General features: G+C 42.7%; 1 protein-coding gene across 4 annotated transcripts in view; it reads right to left on the bottom strand.

Moving 5' to 3' along the window:
* CENPQ (centromere protein Q) overlaps nucleotides 1-21903 on the bottom strand; it is a 1051590-nt gene that overhangs the window by 617074 nt on the left and 412613 nt on the right. For all 4 annotated transcript variants that reach the window (XM_044084066.1, XM_044084063.1, XM_044084064.1 and 1 more), the window contains exon 4: nucleotides 21152-21292. In XM_044084066.1, coding sequence (XP_043940001.1) covers nucleotides 21152-21292 — 141 coding nt within the window. The remainder of the gene's footprint in view (nucleotides 1-21151; nucleotides 21293-21903) is intronic.

The raw sequence follows: 21903 nt of genomic DNA, 5'->3' as shown, positions 1-21903 counted from the left end.
TAAGGATATCTGGGAAGAGACTAAACAAAAGATAATAAAAACCTGAGAAAATGGAAGTGGTTGTTTATGGAAATGGATAGTAAGATATAAGCAGTGAAAATATTTTTGTCCCCTTAGTTTTATAAGCAGGTCAGGCATATTTTTATCATCAACCAGAGGAGAAGTTATGGACAATAATTAAAAGTAGAAGGAATTTACATCTGGGGTGGGAAGTGGGCAAGAGTTAAGTGGGATAAGTTGATCCTTCCAATAGAGCAAGGTGGTTGAGGATTACCCAATCTGAAGGGCTATTCTAGATCTGCACAGTTAAGGCTCAAACATGAGAAGCAGAAGGTTACAATTCAAAATGGAAAGGGGTGATAATAATAATGATGATGAAGTTGTGTGGAGGGGGGGGTTCAAGAAATAACAGAGTAGGATTCTGCATGCAGATCCTATGCCTGCTAGCAAGTGGAATTCACCTACCACAGGCTCACTTACTAGAGACTGAGGTCACAATAAGAAGTCTTTTGACAGACCAAGGAGCAAAATTAACACTGAAGGGAGCACAGAAACTGAACAAAATATTCAGTTAAACTAGCCAAAAATAATAATAGTCCTCAAGGGATACAGAATCTACTCATAAGTTTGATTAGACTCACCAAAATAAACCTACATTTACCAAAATATTAACATATCAGCTTGTAACTATTTCCTTCTTACATAAATACCCAAAAAAATATACTTGTTTGAAATAATAAGAAATAAATTCTTTCTAAAAATTTTTTAATTCCACCACACAGGTAAACACGCCATCCAGGAGCAGCACACAACACAAGCACAACAAACAACACAAGCACATAAACGCTTATGAAATCCACGTTGCTGCTTCAGAAACTTCTTCCGATGAAACTCCACATTGAAAATCAACACTTAATTGACAAATTACTTTGTTGCAATAATATATTCATTTCAAACTTGATCAAAGAATTAGAATATGTATATATGATAGGCCCCCTGGGTCCAATTCTACCACATCAAGTACAAAACTAGCTTTTTCTCGGATTTACCAACATAGAATGCCTCACACTTTAAACAAATAGCTAGGTAGACTATACCAATTAGAAATATCTGCTCTTGAGGTAAACCATATCCGAAGCCACCTGGTGGTGGTGGAACAAATAATTTTTTAAGGAAGAATAGAGGTTGCCTTATTTCCTCGACAAGTATCTTCTTACATAAAAAGAGATTTTATGATGCAAAAGAAGTGGGAAGAAACAGCCAGTATTGAACTGGGCATTGTAAAATTGGGAGCACCAATGGTTTACCTTTATAACAGCGATTTGCAGAAGGGCGAGTGCTCATATGAGCGACTGTAATCCACGAAACTAACAATGTCGACACACCTACATGTTCGAAAAACAGCAAATCGAACAACAGATTTGCTGTTTTTTTGAACATGAAAGTCGAATAAAAAAACACACACCCCCTACTTTATTATTCTAACTCCGAGACTGCACTACAGTGGGGAAAGGAACCATTTCCCGATCCCCACTATAGTGCAATCCACCCCTGAATGTCAAATGTGCAATGAGCGAATCTCACTATGCATTCGCTCATTGCACATTTGCACATTTTTACGTTCGACGTTTGTATATCTTGCACACTGCCTTTCAGGTATGTGCAGTTCGCCCTTCTGCAAATTGCATTTATAAAGGTAAACCGCACCAACATCTTGATAAAGGTTTATTTGCAAAGTGGCCCTGTTGCCAGGGGAATCAGTTCTAAAAGTAAATTGAAGATGGGTATTGTTCATCTGATCTTTTATCTTTTGGTCCCAGTTTCTTCAGTTAAACTCTAACCTCAGAAATCCAAGAAGCCAACATGATACCAGAAAATTTACAATTCATATAGATGAACGCTATAAATAAACAAAGTTATCAAGGCAAACCTGTACAGTAAGATTTACAGAGCACATTTAAGAACCTGCAATAAGATAAAAGCACAACTCCAGGTAATCTTTCACCTTACCAAAACAGAATCAAATTAAAAACAAAATCAATATTTCAAATGTTATGCATAAGATAAGCATTCACTTCATTTAATCACCTTTTTATGAACATCACCACTTGAAAGCCCTGGGCCAAACAACAGGAGATGACCTGAATGAAGAAGTCAGTGTCATAACAGATGCATTCACAAAATAATAATCACATGGTTTAGCTGATTTTTAACTTTAAAACTCTGCAGTAAGTTTCTGAAGATGCATTTCTGACCACTGTTACTCCAAAACAGCTATGCTATGAACTGACATTCACTGTTCAAAAATGAATTTCAGACTTGTACCTCAAAGTCAGCCAAGCCAGCCTACACCATGCAAAAAGAGGGATATTTTGCCCCTGAAACTATTCTCCTGACCTTTTTCAGTCACGACCCAAGTACAACTGTAAAAACAGAGAAAAAATTAATACACAGAGTAAAGTGTTAATTATTCCAATTTGGCATCACAGATCCACAGCATGCTGCATTGTTTCCTAACAGCAAGAGGATCTCCAGTTCAATTCTCAGCTTGGACGCCTTCTGTGTGTGAAGTCTGCATGTCCTCCCTGTGTTCATGTGGGTTTTCTACAGGTGTTCCTGTTTCCTCCCATATTTCAAAGACATGCAGTAGGTGGACTGGACAAATTAAACTGGCCATAGATATACGTGTGTGTGTGTGTGTGTGTGTGTGTGTGTGTGTGTGTGTGTGTGTGTGTGTGTGTGTGTGTGTGTGTGTGTGTGTGTAGTATAGAGCACCTGCAGCAGGGCTAGCCACCCATCAGTGTGAACCTTAGCTCTAGATGATTGACACTGTTCATGTGACACCACAACCTCATGTTCAAATATGGGAAAAGGGGCTGTAGATGGATGGATAGATGGATAATTATTCCAATTACATACCAGTTGATAGCAAAAGTCACAAAGGACACAAATGCAAGTATTATACAAAGAGCAATAAAGTAAATACATATGGTAAACGCAAAAAGTTCATACAATATTACAGTAAAAGACTTACAACTGGACAAAAGTTTCCTTATTTATAGTACATACACTTATTAATGAGGCAGATGCACATGCATTGAAATGAAATGCAAGCACTTATCCAGTGTCTTGGAATACCAGTTTATATTCATTTTCAAATGAAGCTTAAGATTCTTCTTAAAGGATGCCAAAGATTTGGATTTTTTTTTTATGTCAGAGTAGCTGGTTCCATTACAGGTCCTAACCTGGAGAAGGCTCCATCACCCATATCAAGTCTGAATCTAGGTCTGACTAGAATGTGTGTGTTTTCTTGGCTGCTTCTAATGGGATACTTTTGTTCCCTTATTTGGAGTTTTCTTTTGGGGGGGGGCGGCAATAACAATGTGTTGGAACTTCATCAAAGTGCTTAATAGATAGATAGATGGCTCTATTCGTAATAAGATGGCTCTATTCGTAATAAGTAGCCAATGTGCTCTGTCAAAAGAGTATGCAGTGGTGCAGTTCATATCTGCCAGGACTAATCTAAATATTGTATACTATGCATTTTTGGGGTACTAAGTAAAGATTGGAGGGTTATAGGTAGAAGGGCATATTCTAACTTTGGTATCAAGACTTGATTGGCTAAGGCCATTCTTGCAGCCATAGACAGAATATCTGAAAGCCTATAAAGTACAGTTTTGTACCTACCATAAATGTAGATGTCCGATAGGTATGCATCTGCAGTCCTTACATATGGGTTGTCCTGCCTCAGGCAGCCCTTCGGTCGGCCGGATTCCAAAGTCTGGGTCCGGCGTCGGCTGATGTCGCCCTTTTCCCCGTCAGAGCGCCTGCGGTATAAAAGCATCAGCCGACGCCATCTTCCTTAGTTTTTCCTGCCCCAGATGCCAGGTGCCCTCTAAGGAAGCTAAATTTGGAGAAATGCATAAAATTCCAAACATGCACAGTAATATAAAACAAATACACCATAATAGATAACCCCAGCTAGTTGTAAGGGGGAGAAGAACCCTAGAAATACCACAGAGGGGAAAGGAGGGAGGGTAACCTTGACTGCAGATGCATACCTATCGGACATCTACATTTATGGTAGGTACAAAACTGTACTATGTCCTTCAAGGATGCATCTGCAGTCCTTACATATGGGTAGAATACCATAGCCAAGCTGGGGGTGGTAGGATCTAAGAAAAGGATGGTGTAGCTAAAATGCCTTGCAGGACTGCCGTAGCAAAGCCTGCTCTGGATCTGGAATATAAGGGTAAATTGTAATGCTTGGAGAAGGTATGCACGGAACTCCATGTAGCAGCTTCTAAAATGTCCTTGGTAGCCACCCCTCTTAAGAAGGCTGTGGAGGTGGCTGTTGCTCTGGTGGAATGAGGCCTAATGTTAGCTGGCACATCTTTTCCATGAAAGGAGTAGCAAAACCGAATGCAATTTCCAATCCATTTTGAAATTGTCTGTTTAGAAATTCCTTTTCCTTGTACACCAGCAGCATATGCTACAAAGAGTTGGTCAGTTTTTCTGTAAGTTTTGGTTCTGTCCAAGTAGTATCGCAACTGCCTGTGGATGTCCAAAGTATGCAGAATCTTCTCTCCTTTATTTTGTGGATTTGGAAAGAAGGTAGGCAGGTGAATAGCTTGATTCAATGAGACCCTGGATACCACCTTTGGCATGAATGAAGGATTGGTTCTCAATGAAACTCTGTCCTGATGAAAAATAAGGAATGGTTGAACTGCCATGAGGGCCTGTAATTCAGATACTCTTCTTGCTGAGGTTATGGCCAGAAGAAAGGCAGTCTTCCAAGACAGGAACTGTAGTTCTGAAGATGCTGCTGGTTCAAAGGGAGGTAGAGTTAATTTTTCCAACATGAAATTAAGGTCCCAAGTTGGTACTGGTGGTTTCCTTGGAGGATTGATGTTTTGAATTCCTCTTAGAAACTGCCTTAGGAGAGGATGTGAGAAAACAGGTGGATCAGTATTGTATTCTGCTGAAATTGCTGAAGCATGAATTTTTATGGAAGAGTAAGAAAGGCCATTGTGGAGCATTTCTGCCAAGTATTCCAGGATATGTGCCATGCTCATCACTGTCGCATCCAGGCCCTTTGTGGTGTTCCAGGCTCGAAATCTCTTCCATTTTGCTGAGTATGCCTTTCTTGTGGAAGGCCGGCGAGCTTCCATGATGATATCCTTCACTCTCTTAGATAACTCATCCTGGCGAGGAGTCAAGGTATTCTGCAAGCTGTCAGCTGCAAGGTTTTCAGGCTGGAGTGCAGAGTTTTGTAATTGTGCTGTGTCAGGAGAAGTGTCCACTGTGGTAGAGGCCACGGTTTCGTGCGTGACAAGCTCCTCAACAGTGGGTACCAGTGTTGTCTTGGCCAGTCCGGAGCTATGAGAATCACTTTTGGCTGCTCTGTCCTGATCTTCAGTAAGACCTTGGTCATTAATGGAAGAGGAGGAAATGCATACACTGTTAGAGCATTCCAGCTGAAAGAGAGGGCATCCACTTTCCATGCTTGTGGGTGGTATGTCCTTGAGCAGAATTTCTTCAGCTGATGGTTGTGGTGAGAGGCAAAAAGATCTATGTCCGGCCTCCCCCATGATTGTGTTATCTGAAGGAAGATGTCTGGGTGCAGCATCCATTCGTGTGGATCCATGATATTTCTGCTTAGGCTGTCCGCCAGTATATTGTCTTTTCCTGGCACAAACTGGGATTGCAGCTCTATGTTGAGTTTTAGGGCAAGTTCCCAAAGATTCATTGCCAGCCTGCAAAGAGGGTAGGAATGGGTACCTCCTTGTTTGTTTATGTACCACATAACTGTGGTATTGTCTGTCCTTATTAGCAGGTGGCCTTGATGCAGAAAGTGTTTGAAGGCCTCTATTGCATGTATCACTGCCAGCATTTCCTTTTGGTTTATGTGCATGCGCAATTCTTTTTGTGACCATAACCCTTGAATGCATCTGTCCTCCATGTGTGCTCCCCATCCATGGTCTGAAGCGTCCGTTGTAATGGTTTGGCTGGTTAATGGTTTGCTGAAGGGCAGGCCCCTGTTTAACTGGCTTGTTTGAGCCCACCACAAGAATTCCTTTTGTAGGGATGGAATGAGTGGTATCAAAGCTTCTAGGCTGTGACTGCGCTGAGACCATACACTCCTTAGGTACCATTGTAGTTTCCTCATATGCAGCCTTGCTTGTGGAACCAGAAGACTGCAGGATGCCATGTAACCCAGGGCCTGCAGGATTTTCCTTGCAGTCAGCTGAGTTTGTTTCGTCAGATTTTTGAAATAATCCGGTAGTTGTCTGTTTTTCTTCTGTGAGAAAAGCCATTTGGGTGGTTGTATCTAGTTCCGCACCCAGAAAAGTTATTCTTTGGGATGGCACAAGTCTTGATTTGTGAACGTTGACTGCGTATCCCAAAGCCTGAAGTAGGCGGATGGCATAATTCAATTGTTTTACCAAAGTTTGCTGGCTGTCCGCTTATATAAGGCAGTCGTCCAGATATGGATATATTTGAATCCCCTGAAGTCTGCAGTGTGCAATTACTGATGCCAGGCATTTCGTGAATACTCTGGGCGCAGTAGATAAGCCAAAGGGCAATGCTGAGAATTGATAATGTTCTGAACCTGCAAGAAATCTGAGGTGTCTTCTGCAACTTTGTCTGATAGGGACATGTAGGTATGCCTCCTTGAGGTCCAGAGTTACCAGCCAAGACCCCTTGCCCAGCATGGGAAGGAGTTGCTGTAGGGTCAGCATTTTGAATTTTGGCACAATGAGATAAGTATTCAGTGCGGACAAGTCGAGAATAGGCCTCCATTGATTTTCTTTTCTTGGTACAAGGAATAGTCTGGAATAAAATCCTTGGCCTTGTTCTGTGAGAAGAACCTTTTCTATAGCTTTCATTTGTAATAGGTTGGAAATTTGTTTTAAAGCCTCTGCCCTTTGATTTGGTGGCAGGTTTGGCATGCCTTTTCTTTTTGGTAATGTATGAAAATGGAACCTGTATCCTTTGTCTATTATCTGCAGTGTCCATTTGTCTCTTGTAATACTGTGCCAATTTTTTTGAGAATAAAGATAGCTTTCCGCCCAAAGGTGCTTCCAATTGAGCCCTGGTTGGTGGGGTCAAGGTTAAGTCATTGAGTCTGTCCTTGTGCAGCAGTTGTAGGTCCTGCACTACCTCTCTGGTTAGGAGGCTGCCATTGACGTCCTCTGTAGGAGCCTCTAGCTTGCCCTCTACCTCTGGCACGCCTGTTCTTGCCTCTGAAATCTCTCAGATTCTGGAAAGGACCAATTCTTAGAAGGCCAATTTCTGCTGAATCTAGGTGGCTGGACCTGGAGGAAATCTTTGACTGTTTGTACAGATTTAGCCTTTTCCTCAAATTTCTTTAAGACCTCCTGGGCAGTGGAGCCAAATAACTTTTGCTTTTCCAGTGGCGCATCCAGAAGTTTTGCTTTAACATGGTCTGGCAGAGTTTGTTCCTTCAGCCAAGCATGCCTACGTATGACTGCACCTGTCATTGCTGACCTACATGAAGCTTCCAATGCATCATAACCACACTGCAAGAAATGGTTGCTAACCTGCTGGGAGTTATATACCAGATCCTGAAGGGACTTGCGATCTAGGGGTTCAGGTAAAGACAGTTTTTTATGCAATTCATCTAACAAATACTCTTGGTACTGTATCATATGGAAATGACAATTTAATGCCCTCATAGAAAGAGTGGAAGAAGTATACACTTTTTTATCCCATCTCTCTAAAGCCCTGGACTCCCTTTCAGAGGGGAGTGGATTTTTAGTAGTGGCAGTTGCAACCCCTTTAAGGCCCTGGGAGATAGTTTCTGGGTCAGCAGAGTGGGCCTTGTAAAGGAAATGATGCGAGTCCGGGACCCTGTAGTACCTATCGGGTTTCACAGGAGCCGGAGGAAGGGAGTCAGGGGTAACACTAGACTCGGAGTACACATCATCAATGACATTCAAAACAGGAGGAATAGCCAAAGGCCTATGCTGAGGTAAATGCAAAAAGGTCCTTAATCTCTTCCTGTAATCAAAGAATTCTTGGCCCTGCCATTTAAAATGCTCTCTCATGGAGTGAAGGGTCTCCCCCCAAAGGACAGCTCTTCAGGAGGGGAGGCCGAGGGAATAGATTCCTCTGCATCAGAATCCTCGTAGGCCGTAAAGGCCTCCTCCTGGTAGTCTGATAGAGCAGAGCCATCTGAGGCCTCATCCGAGGACTGGGGATCAGTGGGCTCAACCCTGGGCCTTTGTCTATAGGAGGTTGGGAGCCCCTGTCCGGGTGTGGCTGAGAGCCCCTAATTAAGGAGATAAGGTCCTCTGTGAACCTGTAGTGGATCCCTGAGGAATAACCCTGGGAGGCAGAGTTTTAGGCTGTTTAGCAGCTTTAGCCCTAGTGAATGCCTTAATGGACATGGATGCAGGAGGCCTGGCTGCTCCACGTGCTGGGGTAGTTTTGTCCAGGGAAATGGTGTTGGAAGTTTCCAAAACACCGGTTTCTGAGGGAAATTCTATAACTGACTCCGAGGAGGCCTCCGGGGCCGAGGTTGTCGGTTGTGCGGTTTCACCGGTCGGAAGTACCAAGGACTCTGTTTCAGCCAAGACCGAGACACTCGCGGTAGGCCTAGGGGTGGTTTCAGCCAAAACCACGGTCCGCGTGTGTCGGTCCTTGTCCTTCCGTTTTTTGGTTAAATGTGAAGTCGGAGTCTCCGACGGCATATTATAACAGTAACTAGCCCCAAAAAATTCCTCTGCAAACTCCGCCCGACGCCTGAGAGTGCGTCGATTGAAGGAGGCACAGGCAGTATAGGCCGAGACGTCGTGGTCTGGGCCTAGACAGGGGAGGCAGTAGGAATGGAAATCCTTATGAGGTATTTGTTTCCCACAAGTTAAGCAATTATTAACTTTAAGCGTTTGATCTGACATCGGCTGAGGCAAGAAAGAGTCCCCAACGGGGTACTTAGCTTTTGAAGTCTTCGGTAGCTGAAATTACAGGAGCTGGCCGACCGGCACTTGCGAACTGCTTCTGCTTTGGGCACCACGTGGCAAGAAAGACTGGGGAAAATGGCGTCGGCTGACGCTTTTATACCCCAGGCGCTCTGACGTCGGGGAAAAGGGCGACATCAGCCGATGCCGGACCCAGACTTTGGAATCCGGCCGACCGAAGGGCTGCCTGAGGCAGGACAACCCATATGTAAGGACTGCAGATGCATCCTTGAAGGACATCAATATTTTAATTCTGACAGGCCTCTTGAGGGAACATTGTGTGGATATTGAAATTTAGTGAGGGGTCCATTGCTACACCAAGTTATTTCTGTTGTACCATTTGGAATAATATAATTTTAAAACCATTTGTACAGCTTTTAAGGATGGTAATTTCTCTGAGATACCAAACAGTATATTTGTTTTGGTACAGTTAATATGTAGATTATTTTTATGGAGCCAGTTCCGTAGTTCAGTGAATAGGGTCTGTGATGTTTGTTGTTTGAAATTTTGAGTTTTGCTTGAGACTAATAGTACTATTGTCTGCATGCATACATTTCTTGTTAGGCAAGTCTAAAATAATATTATCGAAAAAGAGAGAGAACAGGAGGAGACCCAACATTGGCAACTGAAATCCTGCAGTATTAAATGTACCCATTTCAGACAGCATATTATTAGTGTACAATTGAGAAGACCTATCCTGCAAGCCTTTTTTGAACCACGCTAGTGTTTTCCCCAAAAGTGAGTCTCTGTATTTTCTCCAGAATTAGGCTACAGTTCACAGTCTCAAATGGCAGAGTTTATTTATGTTATATTTTGTTTCTTAGGGTAGAACACTGATCACACTTGAACATCTGCAGGCTCAGCCAGAGTTGCACACTTCATGACAACTGTAAAGCAAGATTAAAGGTACACCCAAATTAAATTAAATTAAAATTAAATTAAACAGTGACTTATCAAGAAACACTGTAGTAGTAGTGACACTTTCACTGATATTAGTGTACATTTTGTCAAAATAATTGTTGGTATATTACTTTTTCAAAGATCTTTGTGATGGGACAGAGAATTGATATTTGTCTGTAATCTAACTGTGGAGTAAGAGTTTACTTCAGGTAGAAGAATTTTGGTACAGTGCTTGAAGTCCAGTGGTACTATGCTATAGCTAGTGATAGATTAAAGATGTGTTAAACATTTTGCAATTTTTGGACCTTCAAGTTTTAGAAACCTTGTGTGTAGATTGCTGGATTTTGCTCTTTTGGTGTTTAGTATTGAGAGCAAATATTTAGTTTGTCTGTTCTGGTATAATTTATTTATTTGTAGTTTGTTGCCAGGATGGTCCATTGGGCCACTAGGAGACCGTTTTTAATGGAGTCCTGGGGAGAAAAACTCCAGTATATGAAGCAAAACAATTAGAAGTTAATTACAAAGCAATTATAACAATAGATAATGTAGTAATACACAAAATGGGAAAAATACAAAAAACATGCATACGTTAAGAAGAAAATACAGTGATTAAACAATTTAATTTAGGAATAAAATCTGTTGGTTGCAACAGGTGCTTATTACAGTGTTATGCAATTATATTTATATAAAAGAAAGCAATAATACTAGGATGTTTGGATGCTTATTTCAGTGTTATACAATTTTGTATATATGCAGGTGTAGGAGTACAATAGATGCTTATTACTGTTAAGTAATAATAGTAGGATGTTTGGATGTCTGCTGGATGTAGGGGAGTAGCTTGGATTGGGAATTTCATGCAGGATGGGTACAGGAGCATTCCCATTTGGAAGTTAGGTGGGAGTGGAGAAAGGTTTTGAAGACAGACAGGCTGCTAGTTGTGCGGATTAGTGGAGGAAGAGAATTCTACAGGAGAGCTATGGAGAAGGACAGAAGATATTTCCCTGAGGGACAGGTGGGTTTGTGTAGCTCAATGCGATTTTGGAAGTTTGATCTTAGGGATCTATTGGGCTGGTGTATCTTAAAGGTGGAGGCCAGGGAGGGGCAGAGAGAGGGTTTAAAGATGAGTTTATGGGCTTGAGTGAGTTGAATATAAGTGAGGTAGTTCTAGCCAGTGGAGTTTGTGAAGGGCAGTGCAGTGATGTGTTAGGTATCTGTAGCCTGTTGCAAATTTAGACATTTTATAGTAACCGGAGGATAGTTTAGCTTTTAGGGAGGATTGTAGGTTGGTGAGGAGCTCCATAAAGGAGGGATGGGATAAGGTATGTTGGAACGAGTGTTAGTTTGGTGGGGGCTGAGATATACAGATTGTGGCGATAGAGCATGCCAAGTTTCTTGTGTGTTTTCTTGATATTTGCTTGTGAGTGTCAAACTTGAGTTGGTCATCGATTAGGACACCTAACAGTTTTGTATTAGATACTATTTCAAGGGGTGTATTATTCTGACTGGTGATGATGAAGGTATTTTTGTCTAGGATGGTGGTTTTTGAAGGAGTAAATAACATTAGTTTAGTTTTTGTGGCATTGAGTGCTGGGTGGTTGTCTAGCAACCCTTGCTCAGTTAAGGAGAAGGCATTTTGGGTAGTTTACTAAGAATAGGGATGGCAGTAGCTGAACAGATTATGGTGGAGTCGTTGGCATATTGGATGAGGTGAGTTTCAGGAATGGTCCGGCAGAAGTAATTTATGAAAATGTTAAATAGCAGGGGCCCAAGAATAGAACCTTGGGGTACTCCAGTGGGAGTATTGAGGAATGGGGAGGTAGCTTTCCATTTGACTGCTTGTTGTCTATCAGATAGGTAGCTGGTAAACCATTTGATAGTGGTAGGGTAAACGTTCAGGTTAGAGAGTTTGGTGAGGAGAAGGTTGTGAGAGATGGTGTCGAAGGCTTTGGATAGGTCTAGTAAAAGGGTGGACACAATAAGGCCGGAGTCACGGGCTTTTGTTGATAGTTTCGAGGAAGGTAAGGAGAGCGGTGATGGTGCTGTGGCTGGGCCTGCAACCATGTTGTGTGGTGGTTAGGAGTTGGTTATTTATGAGACAGGATAATAGTTGTAGGTGGATGCATTTTTCTAGCAGTTTGGAAATGGGGGATAGGATGGCAATTGGGCAAAAAATTTGGATATTATTATTGCTCCCACCTTTGCGAAGTGGAATAATGAAGGCTTTTTTCCAGGGTTGAGGTACCAGACCTTCTGTAACTGACCTGTTTATTAGGATACAAATGGGAAAGGCCATGGCATCTGCGGATATTTTTAAGAAGTAAGAGGGAATTTGGTCTGGGGCATTTGAACCTGGTTTCAGCTCTTGTAAGAGTTTTTTAATAGTAGAGATTGGAATAGGCTATATGGAGAAGGGAGGGGGTATGGAGGAGGGGGTACTTGAGTGGGAAGAGGAATTAGAGGAGGGGGTGGTTGAGTGAGAATAGGTACTAGAGGAAGAATAAGTAGGTGGCTGTGGGGGTGTAGAACTAGGATGGTTGGTGAAGGAGGAAGCTAGTTTGGCAATGGAGTCGATAAAATAAGAGTTGAATTTGGTAGCTAGGTCTATGTCAGTGGCTTTTGGGTCAGGGCAGGGGTTTTCTTTTTATCCTGGAGTAAGCAGAGAGGAGATACCCTGCCAGAATTGTCTAGAGTTTGTGCTGTGGTTAGTTTGTAGTGTGGAAAAATAAGATTTGCGGTCAGAAGAAATATGTTTTTTAACTTTGTTACACAATAGTTTGTATTCATTAAGGGTGGTGATTGTTTTGTTTTTCTGGTAGGTGTAGAAAGGTTGTGTTGAAATAAGTAACAGCACTATCTAGAGGTAGAGTCCTTAGTGGATTCCAATCTGTTTGATTGAGCAGGTTTGAGAACATTTTGTGGTCGAAGTTTGCTAATGACCAGGTAGAGCTATAAGTGTGGGACAGTTGTAAGGGGGAGTAAAGACAGTGAGCAAAGGTAAGGAAGTGGTCGCTGAGTGGATCAGGAAGAGTACTGCTTTCAGAGATGTAGTGAGGATGGGATACTAGAATCCAGTCAAGGGTACTTCCAGTGGAGAAGGTCTAGTTGTGGTGTTGATGAGCTGGGAGAAACTGTAGACAATTATATTTAGGGGGTTTGTGGGGGAATGAATAGCGTCCCAGTTGATATTAACATCACCCAGGATGATGGTTTTGTTAGTTACATTGGTAGAAAACCAAGAGAGAATATGTTCTAGTGTTGTGATATTATCACCTGGAGGAATATAGAGGGGCACGATACAGATGAATTTGTTTGTTTATCTGAAGTAGGGTTGAAACTAGTTCTGCATTATTAAATTGTGGAATGGTTTTGGTGAAGGGTGTAACTGAGAGGAAGGAAGAGTACAGCAGTACTACCCCCCCACCACCTTTCTTGCTTGTTCTGTCTTTTCGAATAATGTAGTAGTTGGGTGGAAGTAGTTCGGAATCATTTATGTGAGGTTTCAACCAGGTTTCAGAGATGGACAGTATATCTGGTTGATTATGAAGGAGCTAGGCATGGAGGTTGGGGATTTTATTGCATATGCTTTGGGCATTTACAGCTGTGAAGTGGAGGGACTTTCTAGATATATGGGGGAAGTGAGATGGGAAAGTTGTATTTTGTGGGGAAGGGGGGGGGGCCTGGGTTTGGGTGGATATCGCCAAATAGAAACATGGTGATGAAGTGACGAATATGTAGTAGAAGGTGTTTGACTATTTTAGTTTCTTGTTTGTAGGTTACTAATTTTATTGGAGTGATGCTGATGAGGAGGGTGTAGTTTTGTTGGAGATAGGTTTGAGTTTGTAGGGGAATAGTGTAGTATTGTGATTGTTGAACAGAGAGGGGGAGATGGAGAATGAGGAAGGTGTATGGGGTTTGAGGACTATGTTAGTTATATGGAGGGGGTGAGTGAGTCATGTTCGGTGAGGTGGTAAGATAGCTTAAATAAGACAAAGTAAGAAGTGCTACATGGGTTATGGTGGAGGGGATAAGATAGGCGTGGTGGTAAACTGGAGTGTGGTATGTGAGAGTCAGTTTGTACATGGGGTGGGTTGCAGTAATAGAATTTGGTTAGAGTCTGTAATTAGGGGTGTGGTGATTAATATGGGTGGGATGAAGTGATTGGTTGATAGAGATGATGGGAGTTGTTACAGTCCTACAAGTGTAGAGGTGCTGGGGGGCAGGTGGGAACTGGGGGCAGGGTAGAGGAGTGGAGTGAGCCCACAGGGCGAATGGAGCAGGTAGAGCCCAGGATAAGGAAGAAGGCAAGACTGCAAGAAACAATCAGTGGTTGGATAGGTAAGTTAGGAGGTAGAAAAGGTGTGGAGAATGCAGCAAAAGATAAGAAAGGTATGAAGAATGAAGCACCAGTTTACAAAAAGATGATGGGTAAGAGTAAAGGAGGGCCCCAGAGGTAGAAGGCTTGGGCAGAGTATTTGTGCATCTCTCAAAAGTGATTCAGTATCTGCTTAACATGGGAGATAAGGTGAATAGTGTAAGATGGATATATACTGCCACCTAGTGGCTACACAGTAAATAACAGGAGCACTTAGGGTAGCAGGGAAGGTTGAAAAAAGGGGGTATTTGGAATCTGCAGTAGGCTACTAGCTATCATAAGCAGGGTTATCAATAGTAATAGGTAGCAATAACATTCCCATTAGATAACATACATTGTTTGGGCGGTTCTAGCACAGCCAAGATAGTAGAGAGACCAGTGGAGGATCTCTATTTGGGGGTTCTTTCCTCTGTCTGGATCCTGGTATGACGTAGAAATGATGGGAGTCTTCAGGTTAGGAAATATATTAAAGGCAAAACTGTTTGTGCGGTTCTAGCACAGGCTGCAAAGGGGCAGCATAGTCAATTAATGGATTTTGAGAATGAAGAAAAAGTACTGGAAATATCTTTAAGGGCGTCAATTATCCTGCTTCTGTAGTCACTGGCGAAGGAATGCATGCTATGATGTTGAATTTTTGTTTGCATATTAGCAACAGTAATCTTACCCAGTAGTTGCATAATCTCTATCCAGCAAAGCCTGGATCTTGGTATTAGGGTGTTTTGCTTAAGTCTAAGATAGAAGGCTTTTTCACTGTTGGTACCTATTTCTGACTGATTTTCTTAATATCAAGTTTTGTTGGAGGAGATATTGATTGATGGGATCCCATTTCCAAGTATACCATACTTTCTCTTTATTTTTTTGATATATTCTGTAAGCCAGGGACATTTCTGTCCCCACAGCCTTCTTTGTGCTATGTAAAAGAAAGTGCCCTGCATACCTGATAATGGTATTAAGTAGGCTAGTACAAGAGCAGGATTTTGTTGCGAGTATAAAGGTATCCAGTCTATACTACTGAGGTGGCTATCCAAGAGTTGTTTGTTATGTGGAAAAGGTCTGCCTGATATAACCACTGGTGGACTTGCTTGCTGTTTGTTTTTAACACCCAAGTAAAGATGAGTGGGCTGTCATCACCAACGAAATTTCAGAGAATTTCAATGGCTGAGAATCTGCTTTTAATACTGGTTATTAGAAGATCAAGTCTTGTACAGTTTCCTGTTTGATATAGTTGGTTGTGTTATTAGTTGTTCTAAGCCTGCATTGTGAAGCATTCTTTGTAGTTTGGGAACTTCTGAAAGTACAGTTGTGTACACTTACCATAAATGTAGATGTTAGAGTGTATTCACTGCTACAGTCATCACACTTGGGTTATCTGCCTGCAGGTAGCCCTCAGTCAGCCCGAATACCAGAGTCTTGGGATTTCTGCATTGGATGCTGTCGCCTCTTCCATGACATCAGATTGTCAGGGGTATAAAACATGCAGCCGATGCCATTGCATCAGTTCTTCTTGCCCAAGATGTCAGGAGCCCACAAAATATGTATTTATTTATTTTACATTTGTTGACCGGGATAGTCCGACTGGATACATGTCCATTTTCAGCGGAGGCCTGGGGAGAAAAGCTCCAAGATAATAATGCACACTGAACATTTAGTAAATGCTAGTTTCAAGCAGATTACAGTCATAAGCAATACCAGCATTTAGCGCACATAGTACTTATAAAACATTTTACAAACATAACATTATTTTCAAAGTTAATAATACTTAACATTACATTCAGGTTTAAGACACATTGAGCAGCAGTTATACAATTGACCCTTCCTGAAATGGAGTGGTAGAAAAAAATTAGAAGTAGTTGAAGGTAAGGCACCTAAGAAATATTGAGGTCACTAGTCTGGGTTAGTGCAAGGACATAAACAATGAGTTTTGAAGTATTTCTTGAGTTTGTTTTTGAATTAAGTTAGTGAGGGTTCTAGGGTCAAGTCAGCTGGGAGTCTGTTCCATATTTTTCCAACAGAGTTGGCAGACAGAGAGGAGTCTAGTGGATGATCGCAGTGGCCGGGTGCTGGTGTAGGGGCTAATATTTTTTAGTGCATGTGTATTTTCTGGTTGGTAAAGGACTTTATGTGCCACTATTAGCTGGTTGAACTGCAGTAGGCTTAGCAGTTCAAGCCATCCTAGGTGATTTAGGTTGTGACAGTGGTGTGTCCAGTAGGCTGTGTCAGTAGCAAATCAGGCAATGTGGTTATAGCAGGATGATAGTTTATTAAGATCTGTCTTGTTTAAGTTGGAGAATAGAGGTGAGGCATAGAGAACAGTTGATAGCAGATGGGAACAGGCTATTGCAGTTCTAGCAAGTGGGTTAAGGAAAGGGTTTGATTCTGTAAAGAGAGCCAAGTTTTTTATTAATGGTTTTGATAGTTTGATTGATATGCACATCAAACTTCAGGTTGTTATCAACTATGACACCCAGTAGTTTAGTTTGGGCTTCTGGGGAGATGATAGTGCCATTGTTAGCAGTTATGTTGAAGGCTGGCAGGGGGGTCCTGCATGTGGGGGAGAAGAGGAGCAACTTAGTTTTGTTGGGGTTTAGGATTTGATGTTGACTGGAGATTTTTCCACTGTACTGAAGGTAATTTGGGTTAATGTGAATAAAGTAGCTGGTGAGGTGTCAGAACAAATCAAGGTTAACAAATCAAGAAAGGAAGCAATTACATGGTGTGGAACACCTCCAGTAAAAAGTAAATACCATTGCCATAAGATATGGCCAAAAAGAGGATAGGTAGAAAGTATAGAAAAGTCATGGGGCTGGAGTGAGGGTAACCAGGATTGCAACAGTGAATACACTCGAACATCTACATTTATGTTAAGTGTACACAACTGTACTATGTCCTTTATGTTTCACTGTTGCAGTCATCACACTTGGGTTCATTCTCAAAGCTGAGGAAGGGTGGAGGCAGTCAAGAAGTATTAGGACGGGCTAGCAGGCCTTGTAAGACTGCTGTTGCAAATCCAGCTCTGGATTTAGAAAAGATATGCAAGTGGTAATGCTTGGTGAAGGTGTGTACAGAACTCCAGGTTGCAGCTTCCAGGATGTCCCTGGTAGGGATTCCCCTGAGAAATTCTGTAGAGGTTGAGGTAGCCCTAGTGGAATGAGTTCTGATCCCCTGTGGGATAGGTTTTCCATGGTGTTTGTAGCAGAAATGGATGCAGTGTGCTATCCATTTGGAAATGGTTTGCTTTGAAATGGCCTTGCCCTCTGCCCCTGTAGCAAAGCTGACTAGCAGCTGGTCAGATTTTCTGAAAGGTTTAGTCCTGTCAAGGTAGAACCTGAGCTGTCTGTGCACATCCAAAGAGTGCAGGATCCTTTCCCCTTTATTCTGAGGATTAGGAAAAAAGGTTGGTAAATGGATGGATTGTTTTAAAGCCACACTGGATACCACCTTGGGCATAAACGATGGGTTAGTCCTGAGGGAAACCCTGTCCACATGGAAGATAATGAAGACTTCCACAGCCATAAGGGCTTAACTCAGGCACTCTTCTTGCTGAAGTGATGGCTAGAAGTAAGGCTGTTTTCCAAGAGAGAAATTTTAACTCTGCTGTAGCAGCAGACTCAAAAGGGGGAAGCGTGAGCTTCTCTAGTACAAAGTTAAGGTCTTAGGCAGGAATGGGAGCTCTCCTTGGGGATCTCAAATTGTTAGCTCCTATCAGGAACTGCTTGATCAGAGGGTGAGAGAAGAGGGGTGGCTCAGTAATGTAGTGAGCTGAGATGGCGGAGGCATGAATCTTAATCGATGAGAAGGATAGGTCTTTGTGGAGCAGCTCTGCTAGATAATGTAGAATTTGAGGTAGGATGGGCACGGCTGTGTCCTTTCCCTGAGACTGGCTCCAAGAACAGTACCCTTTCCACTTTTCTGAACAGGATTTCCTAGTACTGGGCCTCCTGCCCTCAAGGATGGCATCCAGCACCATTTTGCTGACAGCTGCTGGTGATGTATTCCGGGAATAAGCCAGGCTGCCAGGTTCAGGGTATGCAGCTGAGGATGCAAAACCTGTCCCTCCTGCTGGGACAGCAGAGAGGGGGGCTGATGTAGGTGCCAGGGTAGCACTGCTGTCAGACTGCATAGGAGTGGGTACCAGTGCTGGCGTGGCCAGTCTGGTGCAATAAGGATTGCCCTTGGCCTGTCCTGTTTGATCTTGAGTAGTACTTTTGAGAGGAGGGGCAGAGGGGGAAAGGCATAGATTGAGAGGTTTTCCCATGTAAATGATAGGGCATCCACTTTCCATGCTTGGTTGTGGGGAGTTCTGGTGCAAACTTTGCTCAGTTGATGGTTTTGGGGGAAGCAAAGAGGTCCACCTCTGATGTCCCCCACCTGTGGATTAGAAGTTTGAATGAGCTGGGTTCCAGTTTCCACTCTTGCGGGTCCATAAGATTTCTGCTTAAGTCGTCTGCCAGTAAATTCTGTTTGCCTGGCAGGAATTGAGCTTGCAGGTGCACTTGATTTGATCAATGTTATGTTCCACAGAGCCATGGTTAACCTGCAGAGTGGGTAGGAATGAGTTCCCCCCCTGTTTGTTTGGGTAGGAATGAGTCCCCCCCCCCGTTTGTTTGGGTAGGAATGAGTCCCCCCCCCCCTGTTTATGTACCACATGACTGTGATGTTGTCTGTCTTTATCAATAGTTGTCCTGGAAGTACAAGGTATTTGAAGGCTGTCAGAGCATTCTGTACAAGTAACATTTCTTTTTGATTGATATGCAGGTGCATTTTTCCTGGGCTCCATTTGCCTTGAATGCATTTGCCTGCCATGTGAGCCCCCCATGCATAGTGTGATGCGTCTGTTGTCAGGGTTTGGCCAGTGGTGGGGGTTGAGTGAAAGGAGGTCTCTTGTTGCGGTTGCAGGCCTCTGTCCACCAAAGGAACTCTGTCCTTAGGCAAGGAATGATCGTAATCACTGTTTCCAGGTCCTGAGAATGTTGACACCAGAGACTTTTTAAGTACCATTGAAGTTTCTTCATATGCAGTCTTGCATATGGAATTAAAAGAATGTATAAGGCCATGAACCATAGGGCTTGCAGTATTTTTCTTGCAGATAGCTGGGTTTGGGTGGCCAGCAGTTTGAAGTAATTTGTCAAATAAACCTGCTTTTCTGGAGTGAGGAATGCCATCTGGGAAGTTGTGTTCAAGCTTGCTCCCAGGGATACAATTTCTTGGCTGGGTACCAGCTTTGATTTCTTTTCATTGATGGTATACCCCAAAGAGGTTAGGAGTCTCTTTACAAATGTCAGGTGCTGAAATAGCAATTCCTGACTGTCCGCCTGAATGAGGCAATCGTCCAAGTATGGGTAAATTTGAATGTTTCTCTGCCTGCAGTATGCAATGGCTGGAGCCAGGCACTTTGCGAATACCCTGGGCACAATAGATAAGCCAAAGGGAAGTGCAGAGAACTGATAGTGCATAGAGCCTGCCCTGAAACGTAGATATTTCCTGCAAGATTCCCTTATGGGGATGTGCAGGTAAGCTACTTTTAAGTCTAGGGTGACTAGCCAGGAGTCCTTGGCTAGCATAGGCAGCAGCTGTTGGAGTGTAAGCATTTTGAAATTTGGTGCCACCGGGAAGGTGCTGAAAATTGACAGATCCAGGATAGGGCACCAAGAGTTTTCTTTTCTGGGCACCAGAAACAGTCTGGAGTAGAATCCCTGTCCCCTTTGCTTGGTTGGAACAGGTTGAATAGCCCTGATACTGAGAAGAGAAAGTACTTGCTTTTGGGCCACTGCCCACTGGTTTGGGGGAAGCTCTGGCAATCCGCATGTTGTTGGCAGTGAATAGAAGTAGAATCTGTATCCCTGGGATACAATGTTTAAGACCCAATGGTCCTGGGTAATGTATTCCCTGTTTTTTGAATGCAGGACGAGTGTCCTCCTAGGGGTGCAAGTTACTTGGGCATGGCTGGGAAGGATGCAGAAGTCATTGTGAACTTTTTCCATAAGAGGGTGGCTTACCACTCCCTGTTTTTGAGGTGGGAGCAGGAGCGGCCTTAGGTCAACTGGTGCCCTAGGCAAAAAGTCTCCACGGAGCCCCCCACCACACCACCCAGTGCCCCCATCCTGGTTTACCTACACCAAATAAATAGTGGAAAAACACCCCTGCCATAACGGCACCCTAGGTGGCCGCCTAGTTGGCCTATGCCTAAGGCCGGCTATGGGTGGGAGCACTCCATTGTTTAGATCTGTGGATACCCTGAGACTGTAGTCTTTGTGGTCTGTTGCCCCTAGGTTTGGGCTGAGAAGGCCTGGGAGGGATTGAAAAGGACCAGTTTTTCAAAGGCCAATGCCTACTGAATCTAGGTGGCTGTACCTGTAAGAAATCTTTAACAGTTTGCATAGATTTAGCTTTTTCCTCCATCTTTTTAAGAACTTCTTCTGCTTTTGTGCCACACAAACATTCTTGATTTAATGGAGCATGTAGTAACTTTGCTTTGACATGGTCTGATGACCTAAACAGTGAAACACGAAGAAAATCCTCCTGCATAACATTAAAGTCACACAGTATAATACAGCTTTTGTTGAGTTTTCCGTTGGAAAACTTATCATTCAGGATTTGTTGTAATAAGCTTAGAGTAGAAGGGGTAAGTATGTATACCACCCCTATGACGAGGTTGCTTAGGATTATATGAATGACGGACCAATTTGAAATGTCCTCTTTTGCTGCAACACAAATGCATTCTACGGTTTAAATGGAATTATTATTCTAGTCAAACAATGTTTTGCAGTTTCCATTATACATCACAAAATCTTAATAGTTTACAGTAGAAAAATCACTTAAATTGTTTTCGCACACACACACACACACACACACACACACACACACACACACACACACACACACACACACCACTTACCTCATCAATCTGAAAATTTTCTGGCCTAGTTGATATACCAGAGACCTGCAACATCTCAGCTCGTTTCTTCTCTGCCACAGCTTTCATTCTTGTGACGTGTCCCTTTCTTTTGACAACTGGACTCAATGGGTATTTCAGAGTCTAAGACACAAAAAAAATCTAATTTTAAGTGTTTGTGCTCCCTCTCTGCCTTTTTATAAGACATACTCTGTGTACTACTTTCTACAGGACTTGGCCGCAACAACTGCTCCATTTTCTGCCTTAAAAAAGGCCAGAAGAGCAAAGACTAAACTGATTTGTCTAACAGATCTCAACATGAAGCCAGATATCACAGCCTCAGCTTGTGTTCATCTCCAAAGTCACCTAAATGTATCAGTTCAAAATCTGCCCCTCTGTCATTTTTTTTTCCTCTAAACTACACAATCTTTAGGATAGAATGTGTAAGTATGAATACATTTCAGTACAAGACAGTAAAGTTGTGTTGGTATCATTTTTGCAGTATTCCTCATGAATGGGACTTATCGCTAGGATACCTACATGTCCAAACAGTCTCAAACTCTCAAGATCTTTCCATGCACAATGAAAGTCTACCTTTAGTATGAGCAGACATGGCAGTACAACATAGACATACAGACGTACTAAAAGTTAGAGCTTCCTTGAGCCTAAAGTGGGAGACTGAAACCTATAGCTCTTAAGTCCTACAACAGAGAAAAAGGGGGAAAAATAATTAAGACAGGGAAAGGCCACCCCAC

This window comes from Protopterus annectens, chromosome 9.part0 (assembly GCF_019279795.1).
Source record: "Protopterus annectens isolate FY-2018-M chromosome 9.part0, PAN1.0, whole genome shotgun sequence".
Taxonomy (NCBI): Eukaryota; Metazoa; Chordata; order Ceratodontiformes; family Protopteridae; genus Protopterus; species Protopterus annectens.
This window is presented reverse-complemented; position numbering and strand designations above follow the sequence as displayed.